This window comes from Bos javanicus, chromosome 3 (genome assembly GCF_032452875.1).
Source record: "Bos javanicus breed banteng chromosome 3, ARS-OSU_banteng_1.0, whole genome shotgun sequence".
Taxonomy (NCBI): Eukaryota; Metazoa; Chordata; class Mammalia; order Artiodactyla; family Bovidae; genus Bos; species Bos javanicus.
In genome coordinates this window covers 66,747,365-66,768,301 of record NC_083870.1, presented here as the reverse complement: position 1 = coordinate 66,768,301, position 20,937 = coordinate 66,747,365, and the positions used below count along the sequence as shown (strand labels likewise).

Genomic DNA, 20,937 nt, shown 5'->3' with positions numbered 1-20,937 from the left:
CAGGTGGCCAAAGTATTGAAGTTTCAGCTTCACCATCAGTCCTTCCAATGACTATTCAGGACTGATTTCCTTTAGGGTTGACTGATTGGCTGTCCTTGCAGTTCAAGGGACTCTAAGAATCTTCTGCAACACCACAGTTCAAAAACATAAATTGTTCGGTGCTCAGCTTTCTTCATAGTCCAAATCTCACATCCATACATGACTATTGGAAAAACCATAGCTTTGACTAGACAGACCTTTGTCGGCAAAGTAATGTCTCTGCTTTTTAATATGCTGTCTAGTTTGGTCATAGCTTTTCTTCCAAAGAGCAAGTATCTTTAAATTTTATGGCCCAAATCTGCAGTGATTTTGGAGCCCCCCAAAATAAAGTCTCTCACTGTTTCCATTGTTTCCCCATCTATTTTCCATGAAGTGATGGGACTGGATCTCATGATCTTAGTTTTCTAAGAATGAATGCTGAGCTTTAAGCCAACTTTTTTACTCTCCTCTTTCACTTTCATCAAGAGGCTCTTTAGTTCTACTTTGGTTTCTGCCATAAGGGTGGTGGTCATCTGCATATCTGAGGTTATTGATATTTCTCCTGGCAATCTTGCTTCTAGCTTTTGCTTCATCCAGCCCAGCATTTCTAATGATGTACTCTGCATATACGTTAAAAAAACAGGCTGACAATATATGTTCTCCTTGACATACTCCTTTCCTGATTTGGAACCAGTCTGTTGTTCCATGTCCATTTCTAACTGTTGCTTCTTGACCTGCATACAGATTTGTCAGGAGGCAGCTAAGGTGGTCTGCTATTCCCATCTCTTGAAGAATTTCCCACAGTTTGTTGTGATTCACACAGTCAAAGGCTTTGACATAGTCAATAAAGCAGAAGTAGATGTTTTCCTGGAACTCTCTTACTTTTTCAATGATCCAGCAGATGTTTGATCTCTGCTTCCTCTGCCTTTTCTAAATCCAGCTTGAACATCTGGAAGTTCATGGTTCACATACTGTTGAAACCTGGCTTGGAGAATTTTGAGCATTACTTTGCTAGCGTGTGAGATGAGTGCAATTGTTCAGTAGTTTGAATATCCTTTGGCATTGCCCTTCTTTGAGACTGGAATGAAAACGGACCTTTTCCAGTCCTGTGGCCACTGCTGAGTTTTCCAAATATGCTGGCATATTGAGTGCAGCACTTCACAGCCTCCTCTTTTAGGATTTGAAATAGCTCAGCTGAAATTTTATCACCTCTACTAGCTTTGTTCATAGTGAATGAATGCTTCCTAAGGCCCACTTGACTTCACATTCCAGGATGTCTGGCTCTAGTCCAGTGATCATACCATTGTGGTTGTCTGGATCATGAAGATATTTTTTGTATAGTTCTTCTGTGTATTCTTGCCACCTCTTCTTAATAGCTTCTGCTTCTGTTAGGTCCATACCATTTCTGTCCTTTATTGTGCCCATCTTTGCATGAAATATTCCCTTCAGTTCAGTTCAGTTCAGTCACTCAGTTCAGTTCAGTCACTCATTCATGTCCGACTCTTTGAGACCCCATGAACTGCAGTACACCAGGCCTCCCCATCCATTACCAACTCCAGGAGTCCACCCAAACCCATGTCCATTGAGTTGGTGATGCCATCCAACCGTCTCATCCTCTGTCATCCCCTTCTCCTCCTGCCCTCAATCTTTCCCAGCATCAGGGTCTTTTCCAATGAGTCAGCTCTTTGCATCAGGTGGCCAAAGTATTGGAGTTTCAGCTTCAACATCAGTCCTTCCAATGAACACCCAGGACTGATCTCCTTTAGGATGGACTGGTTGGATCTCCTTGCAGTCCAAGGGACTCTCAAGAGTCTTCTCCAACACTACAGTTCAAAAGCATCAATTCTTCTGTGCTCAGCTTTCTCTATAGTTCAACTATCACATCCATGCATGACTACTGGAAAAACCATAGTTTTGACTAGACGGACCTTTGTTGGCAAAGTAATGTCTCTGCTTTTTAATATGCTGTCTAGGTTTTCATAATAATATTCCTTTAGTATCTCTAATTTTCTTGAAGAGATCTCCAGTCTTTTCCATTCTATTGTTTTCTTCTATTTCTTTGCATTGATTACTGAGGAGGGCTTTCTTATTTCTCTGTGCTTTTCTTTGGAACTGTACATCCAAATAGGCATATCTTTCCTTTTCTCCTTTGCTTCTTCATCTTTGCTTCTCTTTTCTCAGCTATTTGTAAGGCCTCCTCAGACAACCATTTGCATATTTGCATTTCTTTCCTTGGAGATGTTCTTGATCACTGCCTCCTGTACAATGTCATGAACTTCCATCCATAGTTCTTCAGGCACTCTGTCTATCAGATCTAATCCCTTGAATCTGTTTGTCACTTCCTCTTTATGATCGTAAGGAATTTGATTTAGGTCATCCCTGAATGATCTTGTGGTTTTCTTCAATTTAAGTCTGAGTTTTTCAGTAAGAACATGTTTAACAATATGTACATATTTAAAAGATATGTATGGAAAAATTTTGTAAATGATGTATGAAAAGAATTTAATACATCAGATTTAATGGATAAATTATATATTTATTACAATATTAAAGTTGTACCCATCTAATAAGATTACTAAACCTTGTGAACAACGAATCACATAAAGAAAGTAGACACACTTGGTGTGTGACTAACAAGGCCATTTGAGCATTCTGTGCATTTCTTATTTCATCATTAGAATGTCAGTGTTGACTTATCTATTAAGACTCTATCAGTTGCAAATAACAAATGAAACAATGAACTCAAGAAATCTCCAACTGGTTTAAGGGGAAAAAGTAGGGAAAATGTCTTGGTTCTTACAGCTGAAAAGTTCAGAGGTAAATCCTGCTTCAAAAATGGTTAGATCTGGAGTTCTCATGCTGTCATCAGGATGTGGTTTGTTTTCTCTCAATTCTGGCTTCATTTCAAGTCTCCATGGTATCCCCTAACAGCTTCAGACCTTCCCTCATGGAGCCACAATGACAGTCATGGCTCCACCCTCTACAGCCTCCTGGTGGCAAGCACAACAGGAGAGGGGGAGGGCCTTTATCAAGCCATTCAAACAAAATGCTCAGAATTGTCTCATTGTCTCAAGTGAACCAGTCACAGAGACCAAGAAAGTGGTTAGGTCTGGGTCACAGGCTCTGTCTGTGGAACAGAGAGAGACTCTGAAGTACAAGGGCTGAGATTGTGAAGGTCCTGGCCTCTCCCATGTTGAAGCAAGATGATAAATTAAGAGTTCCCTTTAAGAAGGGCAAGTGGGTGCTGGGTGGGGAAATAGTGAATGGGCATGATAGTGGTGGGGTTTGTTACCTGTCTGCATCTGTGTGTGTCGGCATGAGTGTGTTTGTATCAGATATTTAATAAATTTTTTAAAGTCAAAGACTTGGAATATTTGATTTACTTGTTACCAGGTAAAGTATTTTACTCTGCATCAGCTAGGAATGTTTAAAACTCATTCTTCCTTTTCTACTTCTACTCATCTTCATTTTTTCTTATAGAGTTTATCCTAATTTCTTCCCTGCCTGTCTGAACTTTAAAACCAAAATTTATGTTGGCTATACAGATGATGTAATTAAAAAAAAAGGGGGTGCTCTTTTCTAGTTCCTTAAAGAGAAATATAAAATTTGCATATAATACCTCACTGCTATACACGGATCCAAAGTTAGAGCTGAGATGATCCTATAGAAAAGAAGTGCTTTAAAACATTTCTCCCAATCTGTTTGTATTTGGAAAAATATAGAGATTTGCATAAATGATGTGGGCCTATAACAGTTATAAAATGAACTTGCCAATGAGAGTAAAGGGGATTTAGAGATGTCAATGTTCTTAAACTTAGGTGAAGTGAAAGTTGCTCAGTCATGTCCAACTCTTTGCTTTACTACCCCAGAGACTATACAGTCCATGGAATTCTCCAGGCAAGAGTACTGGAGTGGGTAGCCTTTCCCTTCTCCAGGGGATCTTCCCAACCCAAGGGTTGAAACCAGGTCTCCTGCATTGCAGGCAGATTCTTTACCAGCTGAGCCACAAGGGAAGCCCAAGAATACTGGAGTGGGTATCCTATCCCTTCTCCAGCAGATCTTCTTGACCCAGGAATTAAATAGGGGTCTCCTGAATTGCAGGCCAATTCTTTTCCAACTGACGTATCAGGGAAGCCCGCTTAAACTCAGGTAGTATATGTTAGAAAAATAATATATCTCTATTCAATTAAGAGGTTTTCATATTGTATAAATATTGTAAGATTCAGGCATTAGGGTATCAGTTGCTGGGTCTTGATAAGCTTTAGGAGAACCACACTTTAAAAAAATGAGAACTTAAAGCAGTGCTCAGCTTTAGAACTTGATTTTGGGTATAGGTCTTATTGCTACTTAAGTATAAATTAGGCATAGCTAAATAAATTATATTTAACAATAAAACTTTTGTTATTAAAATATACAAGTGTACAGGGAAGAGTGTTGGGCAATGGTACAATAATTATAGATGAATTAAGAAAGAATCTTAATTAAAGTAAGATCCTTACTTTAAGGATCAATTTTCTTTCACTTTGACAAATTCAGGGCACTAAACATTTCTCACAAATTCCTTGTAAATTAACTAGTAATCATTTTATAAAGTTAATTAATCATCTGTAGCAAATTCTCCAATGACACAAAAAGTCATTATCATTATACATGATTAGCAATGTGATCAGTCACCTAGGGAGGTAAAGTTTAAGGAAAGTAATTATTTGGAGAATGTCAGCCATTGTTAAATTAGGAGTTTCTCTCATTATTCATATCTGATTAGCATGAAATATGAATCACAAATGTGACACTGATTCAACAGACAAATGAATATACTTGTTTGTATTCCAAGTATTTCTTAGCTTTCAGAAATGTTAAGTCTTAATGCAAATTACATTGATATCATGTTATTTTGGAGTTGTTAATATGCTTTTGTTAAAAATTTTAAGAAGTAATATGGCAATAAAAGGACTAAAACCTGAAACACTATCCTCAGAAAAGCACTAGTATGTGTTTACCATTCAGTTAAGTTCAGTTCAGTCGCTCAGTCGTGTCCGACTCTTTGCGACCCCATGAATCACAGCACGCCAGGCCTCCCTGTCCATCACCAACTCCTGGAGTTCACTCAAACTCACGTCCATCAAGTGAGTGATGCCATCCAGCCATCTCATCCTCTGTTGTCCCCTTTTCCTCCTGCCCCCAATCCCTCCCAGCATCAGAGTCTTTTCCAGTGAGTCAACTCTTCGCATGAGGTGGCATTAGGAAATGGCAAACAATTTGAATGAGTTTATGAAGGGCTCCCCCGGTGGCTCAGTTGGTAAAGAATGCAGTCAGTAAAGAATACTTGCAATGCAGAAGACCCTGGTTCGATCCCTGGGGTGGGGAAGGTCCCCTGGAGAAGGGAATGGCTGCCCACTCCAGTATTCTTGCCTGGAGAATTCCACAGACAGAGGAACCTGGCAGTCTTTTTGCGGGGTCGTAAAGAGTTGGACACGACTGAGCAACTAGCACTGTGTTCTTCTACTGCTATGAAGGGAATAGTACGTCATTTGGCTGTAAAGTTGTGACCTATTTCACAACCAACCCAATGTCAGTCGGTGTGGCTTGCCTTGGAATGTTATCCATGGGAGAAAATGGTTTCTGGAAGATTTTGAGTCCTGTAAGACCTTATATGGGATTGACCTAACTTAAAGGAAAGTTGTCAAGCAAGTTTCTTCATGAATATTTAAGGCAGTAGTGTAAATTGTATATGGAACTACAGTAGGTTCTGATGATACCAGTTTAATTTATAAAGAGATCTAGAAATGTGTCAGAAGGAAATTTGAATGATAGTTTCTCAGTAATTTTTTTCCTGTAAAATCTTATTTGCTACGTCACTTCAGTCATGTCTGCCTCTTTGTGACCCTATGGACTGTAACCCGCCAGGCTCCTTTGTCCATGGGATTCTCCAAGCAAGAATACTGGAGTGGGTTGCCATGCTGGAGATCTTCCCCACCCAGGTATCGAACCCATGTCTCTTATGTCTCCTGCATTGACAGGCAGGTTCTTTACCACTAGCACCACCTGGGAAACCCTGTAAAATCTTTAAAGATCTTTTAAAAGTGTATGATAATATTATTTAGAGATAATGACATTTCTTTCTAGAATTCTTTTCTTTTCTTTTTTTTTTCAGTGAATTCAAAGCAATGAACACTATAGAAAGTCATCCTTCTCAGATAAAGCCAAAGAAATTTTGGAAATAGATTTTCCTTAAACATTCCATGCTGGCTCTGTTTTTTGATGTTTGACACATATGTAAGTTGCTTGAAATGGGTCGATATTTATGGAAACTCTTAGGGAAACTAAGTGTTGGAGACCTTATGTAGAGGCACAGTTATAGATTTAATGGTTAAAATTAACAATAGTGGTCACTTCAGTTCAGTTCAGTTCAGTTGCTCAGTCGTGTCCGACTCTTTGCAACCCCATGAATCGCAGCACGCCAGGCCTCCCTGTCCATCACCAACTCCCGGAGTTCACCCAGACTCACGTCCATCGAGTCAGTGATGCCATCCAGCCATCTCATCCTCTGTCATCCCTTTCTCCTCCTGCCCCCAATCCCTCCCAGCATCAGAGTCTTTTCCAATGAGTCAACTCTTCGCATGAGGTGCCCAAAGTACTGGAGTTTCAGCTTTAGCATCATTCCTTCCAAAGAAATCCCAGGGCTGATCTCCTTCAGAATGGACTGGTTGGATCTCCTTGCAGTCCAAGGGACTCTCAAGAGTCTTCTCCAACACCACAGTTCAAAAGCATCAATTCTTCGGTGCTCAGCCTTCTTCACAGTCCAACTCTCACATCCACACATGACCACTGGAAAAACCATAGCCTTGACTAGACGGACCTTTGTTGGCAAAGTAATGTCTCTGCTTTTGAATATGCTGTCTAAGTTGGTCATAACTTTCCTTCCAAAGAGTAAGCATCTTTTAATTTCATAGCTGCAGTCAGTGTCACTTACCTTTATCTAAATCCTGCTATGTGCCATTTTCTAGATTTGAGGACAGATTCAGAGACATTTGGTAACTTGTCCAAAATCAGCTAACAAATTAAGGACTGAGATTTAGTTCTGGGACTTTGATTCCAAGATTTTTCACCTGCAGTGGTATCTTATGTCTAAAAGTTATGTTTAAGTATTAAAAATGGAAAATATAAATTGACCTATATCACCAAAATAGGTTTGTAATTAATAATGATGTAAAGGTTATTGAGGGTGCCCCTCATAACTCAGGTGGTAAAGAAACTGCCTGCCAGTGCAGGAGACTCAGGTTTGATTTCCAGGTGGCTCAGCTGGTAAAGTATCTGCCTGCAAATTGGGAGACCTGGGTTTGATCCCTGGGCTGGGAAGATCCCCTGGAGAAGGGAAGGGCAACCCACTCCAGTATTCTTGCCTGGAGAATGCCATGGACAGAGGAGCCTGGTAGGCTACACTCCATGGGGTTGCAAGAGTCGCACATGACTTAATGACTAAACCACCACCAGAACATGTTAGCTAGCATCCTTCATGGGGCCTTGGAACTTCCTCCTGGACCACTTTTCTCCCAGAGATCTCCAGATATTTACATGGCTCATAGTTACATGCATCTTCTGATATTTCCATAGCTCACTGCGTCACTTTCCTCAAGACGTTCCAACTTCCCAGGTGATAGCAGTAAAGAACCTGCCTACCAATGTAGGAGGTGTAAGAGACGTGAGTTCGATCCCTGGGTTGGGAAGATCCTCTGAAGGAGGGCATGGCAACCCACTACAGTATACTTGTCTGGAGAATCCCATGAACAGAAGAGCCTGGCGGGTTACAGTGCACAGGGTCTGAAAGAGTTGAATACGACTGAAGCGACTTAGCATGCAAAGATTATTCAGTAGCGGTATTAATATAAAGATATTCTCAGTATGGCCACTAGAGGTCAGCACTTAGCTGCTTTATGTGGTATAACAAATTCTGCATTTTAGTGGTATTTTTTTTTTTTTTTTGGCCAGGTTAAATTCAGGTGCTAAATATTGTTGTGGCATATTGCAGATATAATATAGTTAATAGATTAAAAGCATTTTAGTAGCTGTCACTATGTTAATGTAATAAAACTTTCTAAAAAGTACTTCCTTTTTTGAAAGTTTCTTTTGCTTTTCTCTTAAATCAGAGATTCAATCTTTTATAATACCAGCTAATTTCTCTTGTAAAACATATTTAAAATCTATGTTTATAATTTATAGACATAGCAAATTTATGAACATTAGCAAACAATTCATAATTTGTTCAGAGCATGCTCTGTTCTTAATTTCTTTTAAAATATAATAGCAAATTACAGGTTTTGCAAAGATCTGTGGCACATTATATTACATACAATATTTCCAACATAACCATGAAGCTGCCTAATTGATACTTTTCTTGCTTCTACAAGACCAGGGGTTCATGGAAGGCAGATAACTTGCTCAGTTTTTAATCCCAGCTCCTACCCCAGTACTTCTCCCAGAGTAAATACTTGGTAAATGTTTACTGACTGAATGTCTGTTAAGAGGCACAAAAATAGTGAATCCACTGGGAGTAAGAGTCCTGATATCATTTTTGAAGCTTTAGCCATTGAGCAAATTATTAAACTTTGAACCATAATTTATTTGTCTTTGTAAAAGGGTATTTGTCTTTGTAAAAGGGTATAATATTATTGGGTTGCCAAGGCATTACATTAAATATGTATAAAGTTTCTGTTGCATCATGAATAATAGGTATAGCTATTATCATTCTTAGCAATGATTACTAACAATTATTACTAGTAATACTGGTAGTGGTAGTAAAGGTAGAAACATGCAGTGGGTCTGGCCAACTCTGAGGCTGTATTTAGGATGGGAGTTTTTCTTTCTGCTGTGCCAACATAGTGAGATTGTACAGTTTGGACTTTAAGGTTGTTGTTTGGGCATTTTAAACCATCTTCTTTTTTCTTTTTTTTCATTTTGTGACTAAGGAACACAAACCAGAGATTGCAAGTCTGGGTAGGTCAGGTCCAGGTTCCTGAGCTCAATGTACTAGACCGGGCTGCTGAACTTCTTGAGGCACCAGAACCATGGAGCAAGTTGTTTCTTTTAGCTTGTGTGTGTGTGTGTGTGTGTGTGTGTGAGAGAGAGAGAGAGAGAGAGGCTGATTGATTCAGTGTCCGTCAGCGAACATCTGATCCTGGTCATTGTTTCCTCCAGCATTTAAGAGCATCAATCATATGCACCATTATTTTCTGCTTCTGAATGGTCTGTAGATTTCCTTATATCTTTTATTTTTTGCTTTATTGAAATGTATTTATTTTTAATTGGAGGATAATTGTTTTACAATATTGTGTTTGTTTCTGCCAAATATCAGCATGAATCAACCATAGGTAAATGAATGTCCCCTTCCCCTTATATCTTTTATTTGTGCACATCTTATTTTTTCCTTAAAGAGATTGTATGATTGTCAGTATGATCTTCAGGTAACTGTCTCAATAAAGGCTGTCTATGAGAAAGGCCCTATGAGAAATATTTAGCATTGCAGCATAAACAAAATTCTGAACTTGAACCCTACTTTTGCAATATTTTAAGTTTTGGCTGCTCTTTCACATCCTGGCTACAGGATCAGAGTTCTGGGCCTCACTTTCTTGAGTGCATGCTAACTGCGCAGGTGCAAAAATTCTTTAAGTGTAATTACAAGGATTCTTTCTGTACCTACCCATCTACCAGCACATACTGTATATAAGATTCCAAACTAGTTCCCCTGGGCATAAAAGACTGACTAAACTTTCAAGATCTATTGGGAGTTTATTTTTTTAATAGGGGTGATATGTAGATGAAAATAATGACAATGTAGAGCAATGTTAAATATGCTCTATAAGACCTTATTCCTCAAAGTGTGGTCTAGGGACTGGCATTGCCTGAGGGTCACTGGAAATGCAGAATCTCAGACCTTATTGCAGAACTACTGAAGCAGTATGTGCATTTTGCCAAGATCTCAGACAATATGTTTACATATTCAAGTATGATAGCACTTTGAAGGCAGAAGGCTTTAGGGAATGCAGATATCACTTCCACCGGTTGGGGACCCAGAATTTCATGGAGGAAGGAGCCTTGAGGGAGACAAAGGAGTTTAGTGGTAGAGCTGGGATTAGGAGGAGGCTGTCCTGGGCAAAGGTAGGAAGGAGAGGAAAGATGGTTTTTTTGAGTTGTCAGATTTCTAAGGTACAGCATTAGTGCAAAGGAGTAAGCCATTTGGGAGGTGGGGGTACTTCAGATCAGAGTGCAAGACTAGGGTGTAGAGTTTTTAAGATTGTACCTGTGACCAAAGGAATATTTTCATATATGTGAATGACACAGTCCAGAGGTGGAAAGGAGCTTCCTGGTCCTTTCGTCTTATTACCTATAAGGATCAGAGCTGTCCTTTAGGAAGAGAAATCTAATGTGCCTCTGAGAGGTGGTTTGTGACTAGACCCAGAGATTAAAGAAATAGCATGGTATAACCTCAACAAAAGGTAGGGTAGAGAGATGCTCATTAGTCCCCAGCTGTTCCAGTCATTCCAGCTGAGATGCAGACATGTCAGTGAAGAAGCCGGATGAGGCTTCATATGACTCCAACTCCTGGTGTTGACTGCAACAACATGAGAGACCCCAAGGGAGGACCGCCCAGCTGAGCACAGTCAACCTGCAGAACTGTGAGCCACAAAGGTTGGGGGTGGTTTACTGAGCAGCAACAGAAAACTGTGATGGGAAGCGATGGTGACATCTACCTTTTAGGATTGTCACAAGGGTAAAAGAAGATTTTTATTTGCTGAATCCTTAGCCCACAGCCTGGAACAAAACAAGCCTTCATTGTGTGTGTGTGTGTATTATATATATACACGTATATAATATATGCTATATATGTATATATAGCGTAAAAGGAAATAGTATGGTGGCAGTGAGGATGGAGTGAAGATTAGAGAGGTTGCTGAAATAGAATCAAGGGGAGGCAGTGTTTGGTACACAGGCAAGAAGAGAAAGGTAATAGGGAGAATGATTGCAGTGTTAATGACACTGGTAGCAACAGGAGGAGTAGCAGTTCATTCCGAGAGAGGTCATTTGGTTCCTTGACATGCTGGCTGAGATGCTAACAGAACACAACTAGAAGACTTGTGTACCCTTTATTCAGAAAGGAATATTGTAAACTTGTGGGAGAAGTCGGAGATGGAGCAAAGCTTCGGGACTTCTCTGCAGCAGCCATGGTGAAGCTAGTGTTGTGGTTAAGACCCAAGGCAAGACTACCTGAGGAGTGAAGGGGCCCGGGCAGGTGCACAGGGAATGTCGAGTCTGTTTCCTGAGCACCTGGCTCTCACTGTGCGGAAATGCACTCTGAGGGCTGCTTTCCTTCTTTCTTGACTGTGATACTGTCGAGAGCAGCATTCCTTGTAGACATTAGAGTGTTTCTCAGTGGCATAGGAAATGATTTCTAAAATACAGCTGGTACCCACGAGCGCATATAGTTTTACTGCATCGAATAGGCCATAGCTAAAAAAAAAAAAACACTCAAAAACTTTCTCTCCAATTTGGATTTATCTACTGTATTTTAAATTTTCTTCCATTGTGTGTGTAGAGGTCTCTTTCCCTAATATTTTATAATGGTGATTTTCAAACATACAGTATGGTTAGAAGGCTTTTAAAATAGTATTTCATAGCAATTGCCTAGATTCTAACAATATTTTTATTTTATTTATTTTTTTCTCTTCCCTTTATTTTATTTTTTTAATTAAAATTTTTTTGTTTGTTTGTTTGTTTTTGTTTTTGTTTTTTTTTTTAATTTATAATTTAACTTTATTTATTTATTTTTTTCTCGTTTCATACATGACATTTCACATGTTTCATTGCCATTCTCCCAAATCTTCCCACCCTCTCCCTCTCCCACAGAGTCCATAAGCCTGTTCTATACATCAGTGTCTCTTTTGCTGTCTCGTATACAGGGTTATCGTTACCATCTTTCTAAATTCCATATATATGCATTAGTATACTGTATTGGTGTTTGTCCTTCTGGCTTACTTCACTCTGTATAATAGGCTCCAGTTTCATCCACCTCATTAGAACTGATTCAAATGTATTCTTTTTAATGGCTGAGTAATACTCCATTGTGTATATGTACCACTGCTTTCTTTATCCATTCATCTGCTGATGGACATCTAGGTTGTTTCCATGTCCTGGCTATTATAAACAGTGCTGCGATGAACATTGGGGTACACGTGTCTCTTTCCCTTCTGGTTTCCTCAGTGTGTATGCCCAGCAGTGGGATTGCTGGATCATAAGGCAGTTCTATTTCCAGTTTTTTAAGGAATCTCCACACTGTTCTCCATAGTGGCTGTACTAGTTTGCATTCCCACCAACAGTGTAAGAGGGTTCCCTTTTCTCCACACCCTCTCCAGCATTTATTATTTGTAGACTCTTGGACCAAAAGTCTACAAATAATTAAAAAATTTTTATTATTATTTTTTTACTTTACAATATTGTATTGGTTTTGCCATACACCAACATGCATCCGCCACAGGTGTACACGTGTTCCCCATCCTGAACCCCCCTCCCACCTCCCTCCGCATACCATCCCTCTGGGTCATCCCAGTGCACCAGCCCCAAGCTTCCTGTATCCTGCATCAAACCTGGACTGGTGATTCGTTTCTTATATGATATTATACATGTTTTTTTTTTATTAATCTAATTTTTTACTGAAATTGAAGTACATGCCAGGCACAATGCTAGGCTCTTTTCAATATATGACAGGAGAAGTCTGAAGAATCCACTTGAAGTTCAAGACTTATAACAGATTTACTTTACATGGGATAGTTATTTTGTTGATGGAAACAATGCACTGGTATTATTAATTCATAAGGTCATAAAAATGATAACTTGAGTTTATGATAAATATCAAAAGTTAAGATGAAAAACTATTCTAGAGATAGAAGATGGAAAATAACAAACCCAAGACCTACATTTTGAAAATGTCAAGCAGAATTTTGAGCTATCAACTAAAAATTAAACAAAAATGCAGATAATTAAGATTGTTGTTGTTCAGTCTCCAAGTCTTATCCTACTCTTCACCACCCCATGGACTGCAGCACACCAGGCCTCCCTGTCCCTCACCTTCTCCCAGAGTTTGCCCAAGTACATGTCCATTGAATCGATGATGCCATCCAACCATCTCATCCTCTGTCGCTCTCTTCTCCTTCTGCCTTCACTCTTCCAGCATCAGGGTTTTTTCCAATGAGTTGGCTTGTTTGCATCAGGTAGCCAAAGTATTGGAGCTTCAGCTTCAGCATCAGTCCTTCCAATGAGTATTCAGGGTTGATTTCATTTAAGATTGACTGGTTTCATCTTCTTTTTGTCAAAGGGTCTTTCTTTTTTTTTTTTCTTCTTTTATTATTTTATTTTATTTCATTTTATTTTTTAGCTTTACAATATTGTATTGGTTTTGCCATACACCAACATGCATCCGCCACAGGTGTACACGTGTTCCCCATCCTGAATCCCCCTCCTACCTCCCTCCCCATACCATCCCTCTGGGTCATCCCAGTGCACCAGCCCCAAGCTTCCTGTATCCTGCATCAAACCTGGACTGGTGATTCATTTCTTATATGATATTATACATGTTTTAATGCCATTCTCCCAAATCATCCCCCCCTCCCTCTCCCACAGAGTCCAAAAGACTGTTCTATACATCTGTGTCTCTTTTGCTGTCTCGCATACAGGCTTGCTTTAACGTACACTTCTCTTTTTACCCATGCTATGTAGAAATTTTTGTAAAAATGTAGTGTGATTGTAATATAAAATTTTTGTACTTCTTTTTCAGTAAATATTAAAACAAAAATATTTCCTCACGTTATTGCAAAGTTATAAACATTGTTTAAAATTACTTCAAAATAGTTCATGTAATTTATTTCATCATGCTAAAGGTGACTTCATGATCCTGTGTCTTATTAAATAAAAAAATGATTCTGTATCTTAGGTTTTTTTAAAACAAAATATGAATGCTAAATTCTTTTCTATTTTTAAGACTTTTTTTAAAAAAGTATAGATTCTCTTATGTGAAGAAAATGAAGATACTGTGTTGAAGAGATATTTGTACCCTGTGTTTGTAGCAGCATTATTCACATCAGTCTAAGAAAATAGACTAAGGAAATAACCTAAGTACCTATGGGCAGGTGAATGAAGAAGTTGAGGTATATATACAATGGAATATTATTCAGCCATAGAAAGGAAATCCTGCCATTTGTGACAACATGGATGAGACTTGAAGACATGCTAAGTGAAATAAGTCAGAGAAAGAAAAACACTGTATGATCTCACTTCTATGTGGAATCTGAAGACAAAACCAAACACCAAAAACTAAGCTCGTGGAAAAAGATCAGATTTATGGCCACCAGAGGTGGAGGGTAAGAGGAGGGAGAATTGGCTTAGGGTAGTTAAAAGATACAAGCTTTGAGCTGTAAGATAAATAAATACTAGGAATGCACACATGCTGACTATAGTTAACACTGCCCTAGGATATTTATGAAAATTAAGAGGGTAAACCCTAAGAATTCTCATTACAAGGGAAAAAACACTCTTTGGTATCTATGTGAGATGATAGATGTTCACTAAACTCATTGTGGTAATCATTTCATGATGTATATAAGTGAAATCTTTATGCTGGGTACCTTAAACCTGTACAGGAATGTATGTCAATTTTATCTTAATAAAACTGGAAGGAAACATACAAATTCTCAGAAGTGGAAATAGTAATAATAGATCAAAGGATGTGAACATTTAAAAGATAGATACTTGTCAAATTGTTTTTCAAAAGCCAAATTTATTAATACCAAGGTCCACACCAGTATATTTGAGTGTTTGCTTCACTATATCCTGGCCAGCTTGGCATACATTAAAAATACACAAAAGTTTTAAGAAACTTGGCAAGGCCTTTGGGTTGGAACAGATCTGCCTGCAGCTGGACCTCCTTCCCTTTTGAAGTATGTATTTCTAGGTTAATGGTAAATGGAGAAGCTTTGGGGTCATGGTTGAAGCCTGGGGCAAGGTGAGAGACGGGGATTATAAAGGGAAGAGATTCAATTTTCCCTCACTTTTTGTTGCTTAAAATATTTTTTGAGACAATCTCAAAACTTATAGAAATGTTATACAGTACAAATTTTTTTCTCTTGAACCATTTGAGAATAAATGAACAATATACTATTGCCCCCAAATACTTTAGTGTGTATTTCCTATAAACAAAGGTATTCTCCTGTCTAACCCTAACATAACTATCCAAATCATGAAATTAACATTGATACATTACTAACATCTAATCATATCCTGTTTTTATTTCACCAAGTACCTTAATATTCACTACAGCAAAAGAGCACGTTCAAAATCCTGTGTTATTTTTCCTTGTGTCAATTTGGAACAGTTTCCCAGCCTTGATTTTTATGACCTTCACACTTTTGGGGGGTACAAGTCAGTTATTTTGTAGAATGCGCCTCAGTTTTGGATTATTTTTTCATAATAGCATTCAGGTTGCACCTCTGGCAGAAATATCATAAATGTAGTGCTGTGTTCTTTTCATTATATCTTACCTGGAGGCATAGGACTTTGATTTGTTCTGTTTATGATGGTATGTTGATGACTTCTTTAGGTGGTATCTGCTAAGCTTCTCCACTGTAAAGTTATCCTCTTCATAAGTATTTGGTGAGGATATATTTTGAGGCTATGTAAATATCCTGTTCCTTGTGAATCAACCAACCAAACTTTCATCCATCTATTTTTCAATCAACCAATCATTTCATTATGGATTCTTGGTTTCCTGTTTTGTTCAATAGGATTGTAATCTATGACCATCACTAATTCTGATGCTCAGATTGTCCCTCATTGGGTCAATGGGAATTCTTCCATTCTGATTTCTGTGTCTTTTCACATGTTCCCACCATTTTTTGGGAGACATTAGTTTCTGGAGGAGACATTCTTGGTTCATATTGTACTTTGCCTACTCTAGCCCTGGAATCAGCCATTTCTCTGAGGAACTCTGATTCTTTTTAGGGGAGAATGATATTTAACAACCAAGATCTGGGTGTTTTGTCTGCTCATTGCTATTGGGATGTCACTTCTCCCAGGCCCTCCCAGTGGATTGGGGAATGTGTGTGTTCATGTCTTTACCTCTATAGTTTTTCATCTCTCTCTAAAAATATGTATTTCACTGATCTCTACAATTCTAATTTAGCAGAGTTCATTCTAGTTTTCTCCTTTTTCCTGTTAATCTTTCCCTCACAGTGACAAAACTTGGTTCCCATTATTCAGTGTTTATATGGTTATGTGATCCATGCCCATGTATATAACCAATGTCTCATCATTGTGGCTGCTGTCTTCCTCTCCCCTCCCCCATTACCCCCTTCCCACACCTGGACTCCACCCTATATCAGGCTGTCCAGCCAAGAGGAAGCCCTTCTTACTTAATTAGGACTTTGACCCCTGCCCCAGGTCACCCCATCCACATCCCACTTCTGCTCTGATCATGGTGCTCCTCTATGGGCCACATCTCTTCCCTTCCCCCAGCCTACCTGTGTTAGTACTGAAATGTTTGAGATGAGAAACAGTTCTTAAATGTCCTTAAGAGATCTAGTGGATTTTCATTGGAAGGCCCAACCTCTTGGCTCATTCATAGAAATCATACAACCTTTGGTTTGTTTAACCTTAACCTGAGGACTGCCCTGGTGGTACAGCGGATAAAGAATCTGCCTGCCAGTGCTGGGGACATGAGTGTGATCTCCGGTCTGGAAAGATTCCACATGCCATAGAGCAACTAAGCCCATGAGCCGTAGCTACTGAGCCTGCATGCTGCACTACTGAAACCCGTGTGCCTAGAGCCTGTGCTCTATACCAAGAGAAGCCACTGCAGTGAGAAGCCTGCTCACCACAGTGAAGAGTAGCCCCTGCTTACACAACTACAGAAAGTCTGTGTGCAGCAATACAGATCCGGCACAACTATATATATATATATATATACACACACACACATATATAATGGAGAAGGAAATGGCAACCCACTCCAGTATTCTTGCCTGGAGAATCCCAGGGACAGAGAAGCCTAGTGGGCTGCCGTCTATGGGGTCGCGCAGAGTCAGACACGACTGAAGCGACTTAGCAGCATACATATATAAACATTAACCTGGGGGAAAAAAAGAGGCTGGGCTTTGGTATTTCCCTTTACCCAGCAGATTTTCACCCAAGTCCCAAATCGTATCCACACTGTCTCTTCTTGTAGTTAGTGCTTTAGAGGAATTACAAAAAGCCAGCTGTCTTATGGGGTCCCCGCCAGGTGGTACAGGTCTCATGGGAATGTTTACTGCTGAAGATGCTGGTTTCCCAGACTTAAAATATGTCCAGGCAACTCATTAGAAAAACAGAACCAGGGCACCATCTTCACTTTATAACCCAAACTGGAAATGGACTCAAAAAGAGCTACTTCAATTCCATGAGTAGACAGATTTCCCCCCCTTCTCTCCAGCTTGATTGCTCCATTACAAACTGTTATTCTTTGTCTTTTTTTATAGTTGTGGGTGGGGGACTGGCAGAGGGGACAGAACGAGCTAGTGACTATGGGGAAGTGGGGAAGGGTGTACTCTGGGTTTCCTGTCTGGGTTAGCCACAGGGTTTTCTTTTAGGAACTCTTGCTCATCCACAGGAACACCAGAAGTTCCTACCTGATAGACTTCAAGACAGAGGAGGGGTCGGGGTAGCAGCTGCAAACCTGGGTGCAGAAGATAGATGGTTTAAAACATCTTTGCTAACTTGATATGTGATGATAGCATCTTATTTTATGCTAGAAGTATGTATATATGTATCTGTGTAACTTTTAGAAAATGCTTTTCTTGTTGCCCTTTTTCTCAGTCCTCTGATGCTGTTTCATGTATCATTAATTTTTTAAAATTATTTTTGATAGCTACTACAATGTTTGAAGCTGGAAAGGACAAAGGTAATCCAGATGAATTTGCTGTGGCACTTGATGAAACTCTTGGAGACTTTGCGTTCCCAGATGAATTTGTCTTTGATGTTTGGGGAGTCATTGGTGATGCCAAACAAGAATGATTACGATGCGAATGATCGACTCTGGAAGAATGAACCATTGTTCCTTAAGAAAAAAGTAAGATCTGCCTTCAGACACTGTTATGGACTCTGGCTTGGTTTTATGTGTATGAATACATTCTTTTGAAATATACTCTTGATTTTTGGGCACTTTTTAAATGCAGTTGTATATGGAGTATGCTTAAGATAAATTACCTCAAATGTAACCAATTTTAATATTCATTCAAAAGCTTTTTAAAAGTTAGTTTTAGAGAGTATTTCTAAGTAGATAATTTTGTTTCCCATTGACAGCCGTGTTTTGTTTTTCACATAAAAGTTGATTGCAATAGCTTTGTAATTCTTTTGCAAGATCTTAACTCAGTAAAAACTGGGATTGCAGTATAGTTTGCCTCATACAGTCTTCATTTTGTTATACTAGTTTTATCAGGATGAGTTCAGAACATGAAATGTGAATCATGCCTACTAGATGTCTAGTAACATATATATATTTTTAAACCTGCTGAGTAAGGGGAGGAAGATTCCTACAGCCTGTTAAAGTCTATGGCCTACTTTCTGTCTTTATTAAAACAAGGATTGATTAACTTTTATTTTTTGCTTCTTTGTAATTGCTTTCTTGATTCTTAAACTTGTTGAAATCTATTGTGTTGTATATGTGTTTGCATGTGTAGAAGAAGGTGAAAAAGAGGAAGATAGGTTAGAAAACACTAATATTTAATTTTTTTTAGCAGTTCTTACAACATTATTTCTTTTCCACTCATACCTACTCTTATGTTACCCTTTATAAGCATTCCAGAGAAAGTTTTTTATAGTCTTTGTAGAACTTTTCTTTTGAAAGCTATTCACTCAGAAAATAGCTGTGTTTGAGGACATTTTTGGGGGTGGTTAAAGAGCAAAACTTTTAAGCCTCCTGAACTTTTAAGGAGATGCTATCAGAATAGATTTCCCCCAAGTGAAAATGCAGGAGGAAGGGAAAGTTGAGAAAAATATGTTCTATTACTTTGGAGTTCTAATGCACTCTCTCTAAAACCTTACATTATTGAGAAAATTGAGGGTAAATGACTGTCTTATCACTGTTACTTGACATTTTACAGATGTAAGGGAAATGGAAATGAATGGTTTCAACATAGATCATTTAATAAGGCAGAGCATGGTGTGACCAAGCATTTTTCTAAAGTGTTAGATGGAAAATGCTGCATGCTGCCATAGTAATCGGAAATAATAACCTGTGTGAGGTATATTCTAGGAAATCAGAAGTAGTTCCCTTTTCATGCTGGGTTAATGCTTAGATAACTTGTTTTCTGGTGCAACTTCAGTTTTACTGCCTTCCACCCTCTTTTTCACATACATTTAATTCTTTGAAGCTTGATATTCTTTGTCTCATTGATCTGAAACCTTCACAGAAACTGTTTGTCATTAACATGTAACAAAAATAGTTTATAGGAAGTGGATTGTCTTACTGCCCTTGCCCATCATTTGGAAATAGGATCCAGCTCAGGCTGTAGTAATTTGTTGCTACTTGTTTAGTGAATTTCTTTTGGAGGTTCCCACGTACCTGTTAATTCTTAATACCATTTCTTGTAGAAGAACATACTATAAAAGAGCTGATATTTTTTGGGATAGGGAAGTTATTGGATGACTTAGGAGGTTCACAGAAATATTTCAGTTTAAACAAAACAAATTTTTTGGCACTAGATGTTAGATCTGAAATGATGAGGCATTGTTTATTATTGATGCCGTCTGGTTCTCTTTCCCTTTTGGATATGGATGAATGCTGACACTTGGTGCAAATTCCCTGCGATTAATGGAATCCCGTATTTACAAAGTGGTTGTCCTTACCATGATTTCTCTAGAATTTTGATGTGTAAGGTACTGACAATCATGTACAATTGCAACGGTAACTTGCTTGTTAACATTACATGAGCATTTATCATTAAGGGTCTTAGCTGGGCACAGGTGCTTTCTTAGTAATAGGTTTTTGCCTTGAAATGTTCTCTCTCACCTCTACTGCTAAACTGATAACAAGGTCAGTTTCTTTATGTCATTTTGTTCTCTTACCTGAAAATATCTCTCTTTTTTGTGCCTTAAAATTCCCAGTGCATTAAAAAAACAGGTTTCAGGTCTTACAGTCTACAAGATGGGGATACCCTTCTACTGTTACAATGACACGGACATTTTTTTAACTGTGCCATGTTTCTGGGAACCACTAAACATTTTCAGAATTCTGTTGTTTTTTCTCAAAGAACTTTTTTTTCATAGTGGAGGATGATTGTTTTATTCTTTTTAAAATTTTGATTCTTGTTTTATTTATTTTATTCTTGTTTTCCTTTCACACAAAACAGCACCTTTCAGTGGCCACTAAGAGCTCACTCCATTTTTTTTCCCCCCGTGGAGAAAAATCAAAGGATGTTTGAACTTTGGGTTCTTGAGCATAGCTTGGGTCTGACCAGGTTTACACATTCTGATGATTACAAATGAGTACATTTTGGGTTTCTGTGATGTTTCAGAAACACCGTTATATAATTATACCATGTGAAACTCTTTAAGAATTCAATTATAAAAGATTTAATCAGTTAACCTCTTTTTGAAGCTGCTATAGCCAATAGTCTAATGTGACAGATATTTAGCTAAATAGAGATAATTTTTCCAAATAATGTTTAATTTGCAGTATTCCCCCACACCTTTAACAAGTAGACATTTTCCAAGTGAGGCACATTTATTTAGCTCGTTGTTGTTGCTAGACCTCCATCAAGTCCAGAGAGGGCCTTCCTGTTTCCTTCAGTTATTGCCTCCCTAGCATAGTAGCAAAATGAATTTCATCTGCAAATGGTGTTT

At 38.6% G+C, this 20,937-nt stretch overlaps 1 protein-coding gene across 1 annotated transcript in view; it reads left to right on the top strand.

Annotated features, from left to right (window-relative positions):
- Positions 1 to 18,692, top strand: part of GIPC2 (GIPC PDZ domain containing family member 2) — a 100,329-nt gene extending 81,637 nt beyond the window's left edge. Inside the window, exon 6 of the mRNA XM_061411494.1 lies at positions 17,963 to 18,692. Within this exon, the coding sequence (XP_061267478.1) occupies positions 17,963 to 18,108 (146 nt within the window). The 3' untranslated portion in view covers positions 18,109 to 18,692. The remainder of the gene's footprint in view (positions 1 to 17,962) is intronic.
- The last annotated feature ends 2,245 nt before the right edge of the window (positions 18,693 to 20,937 follow it).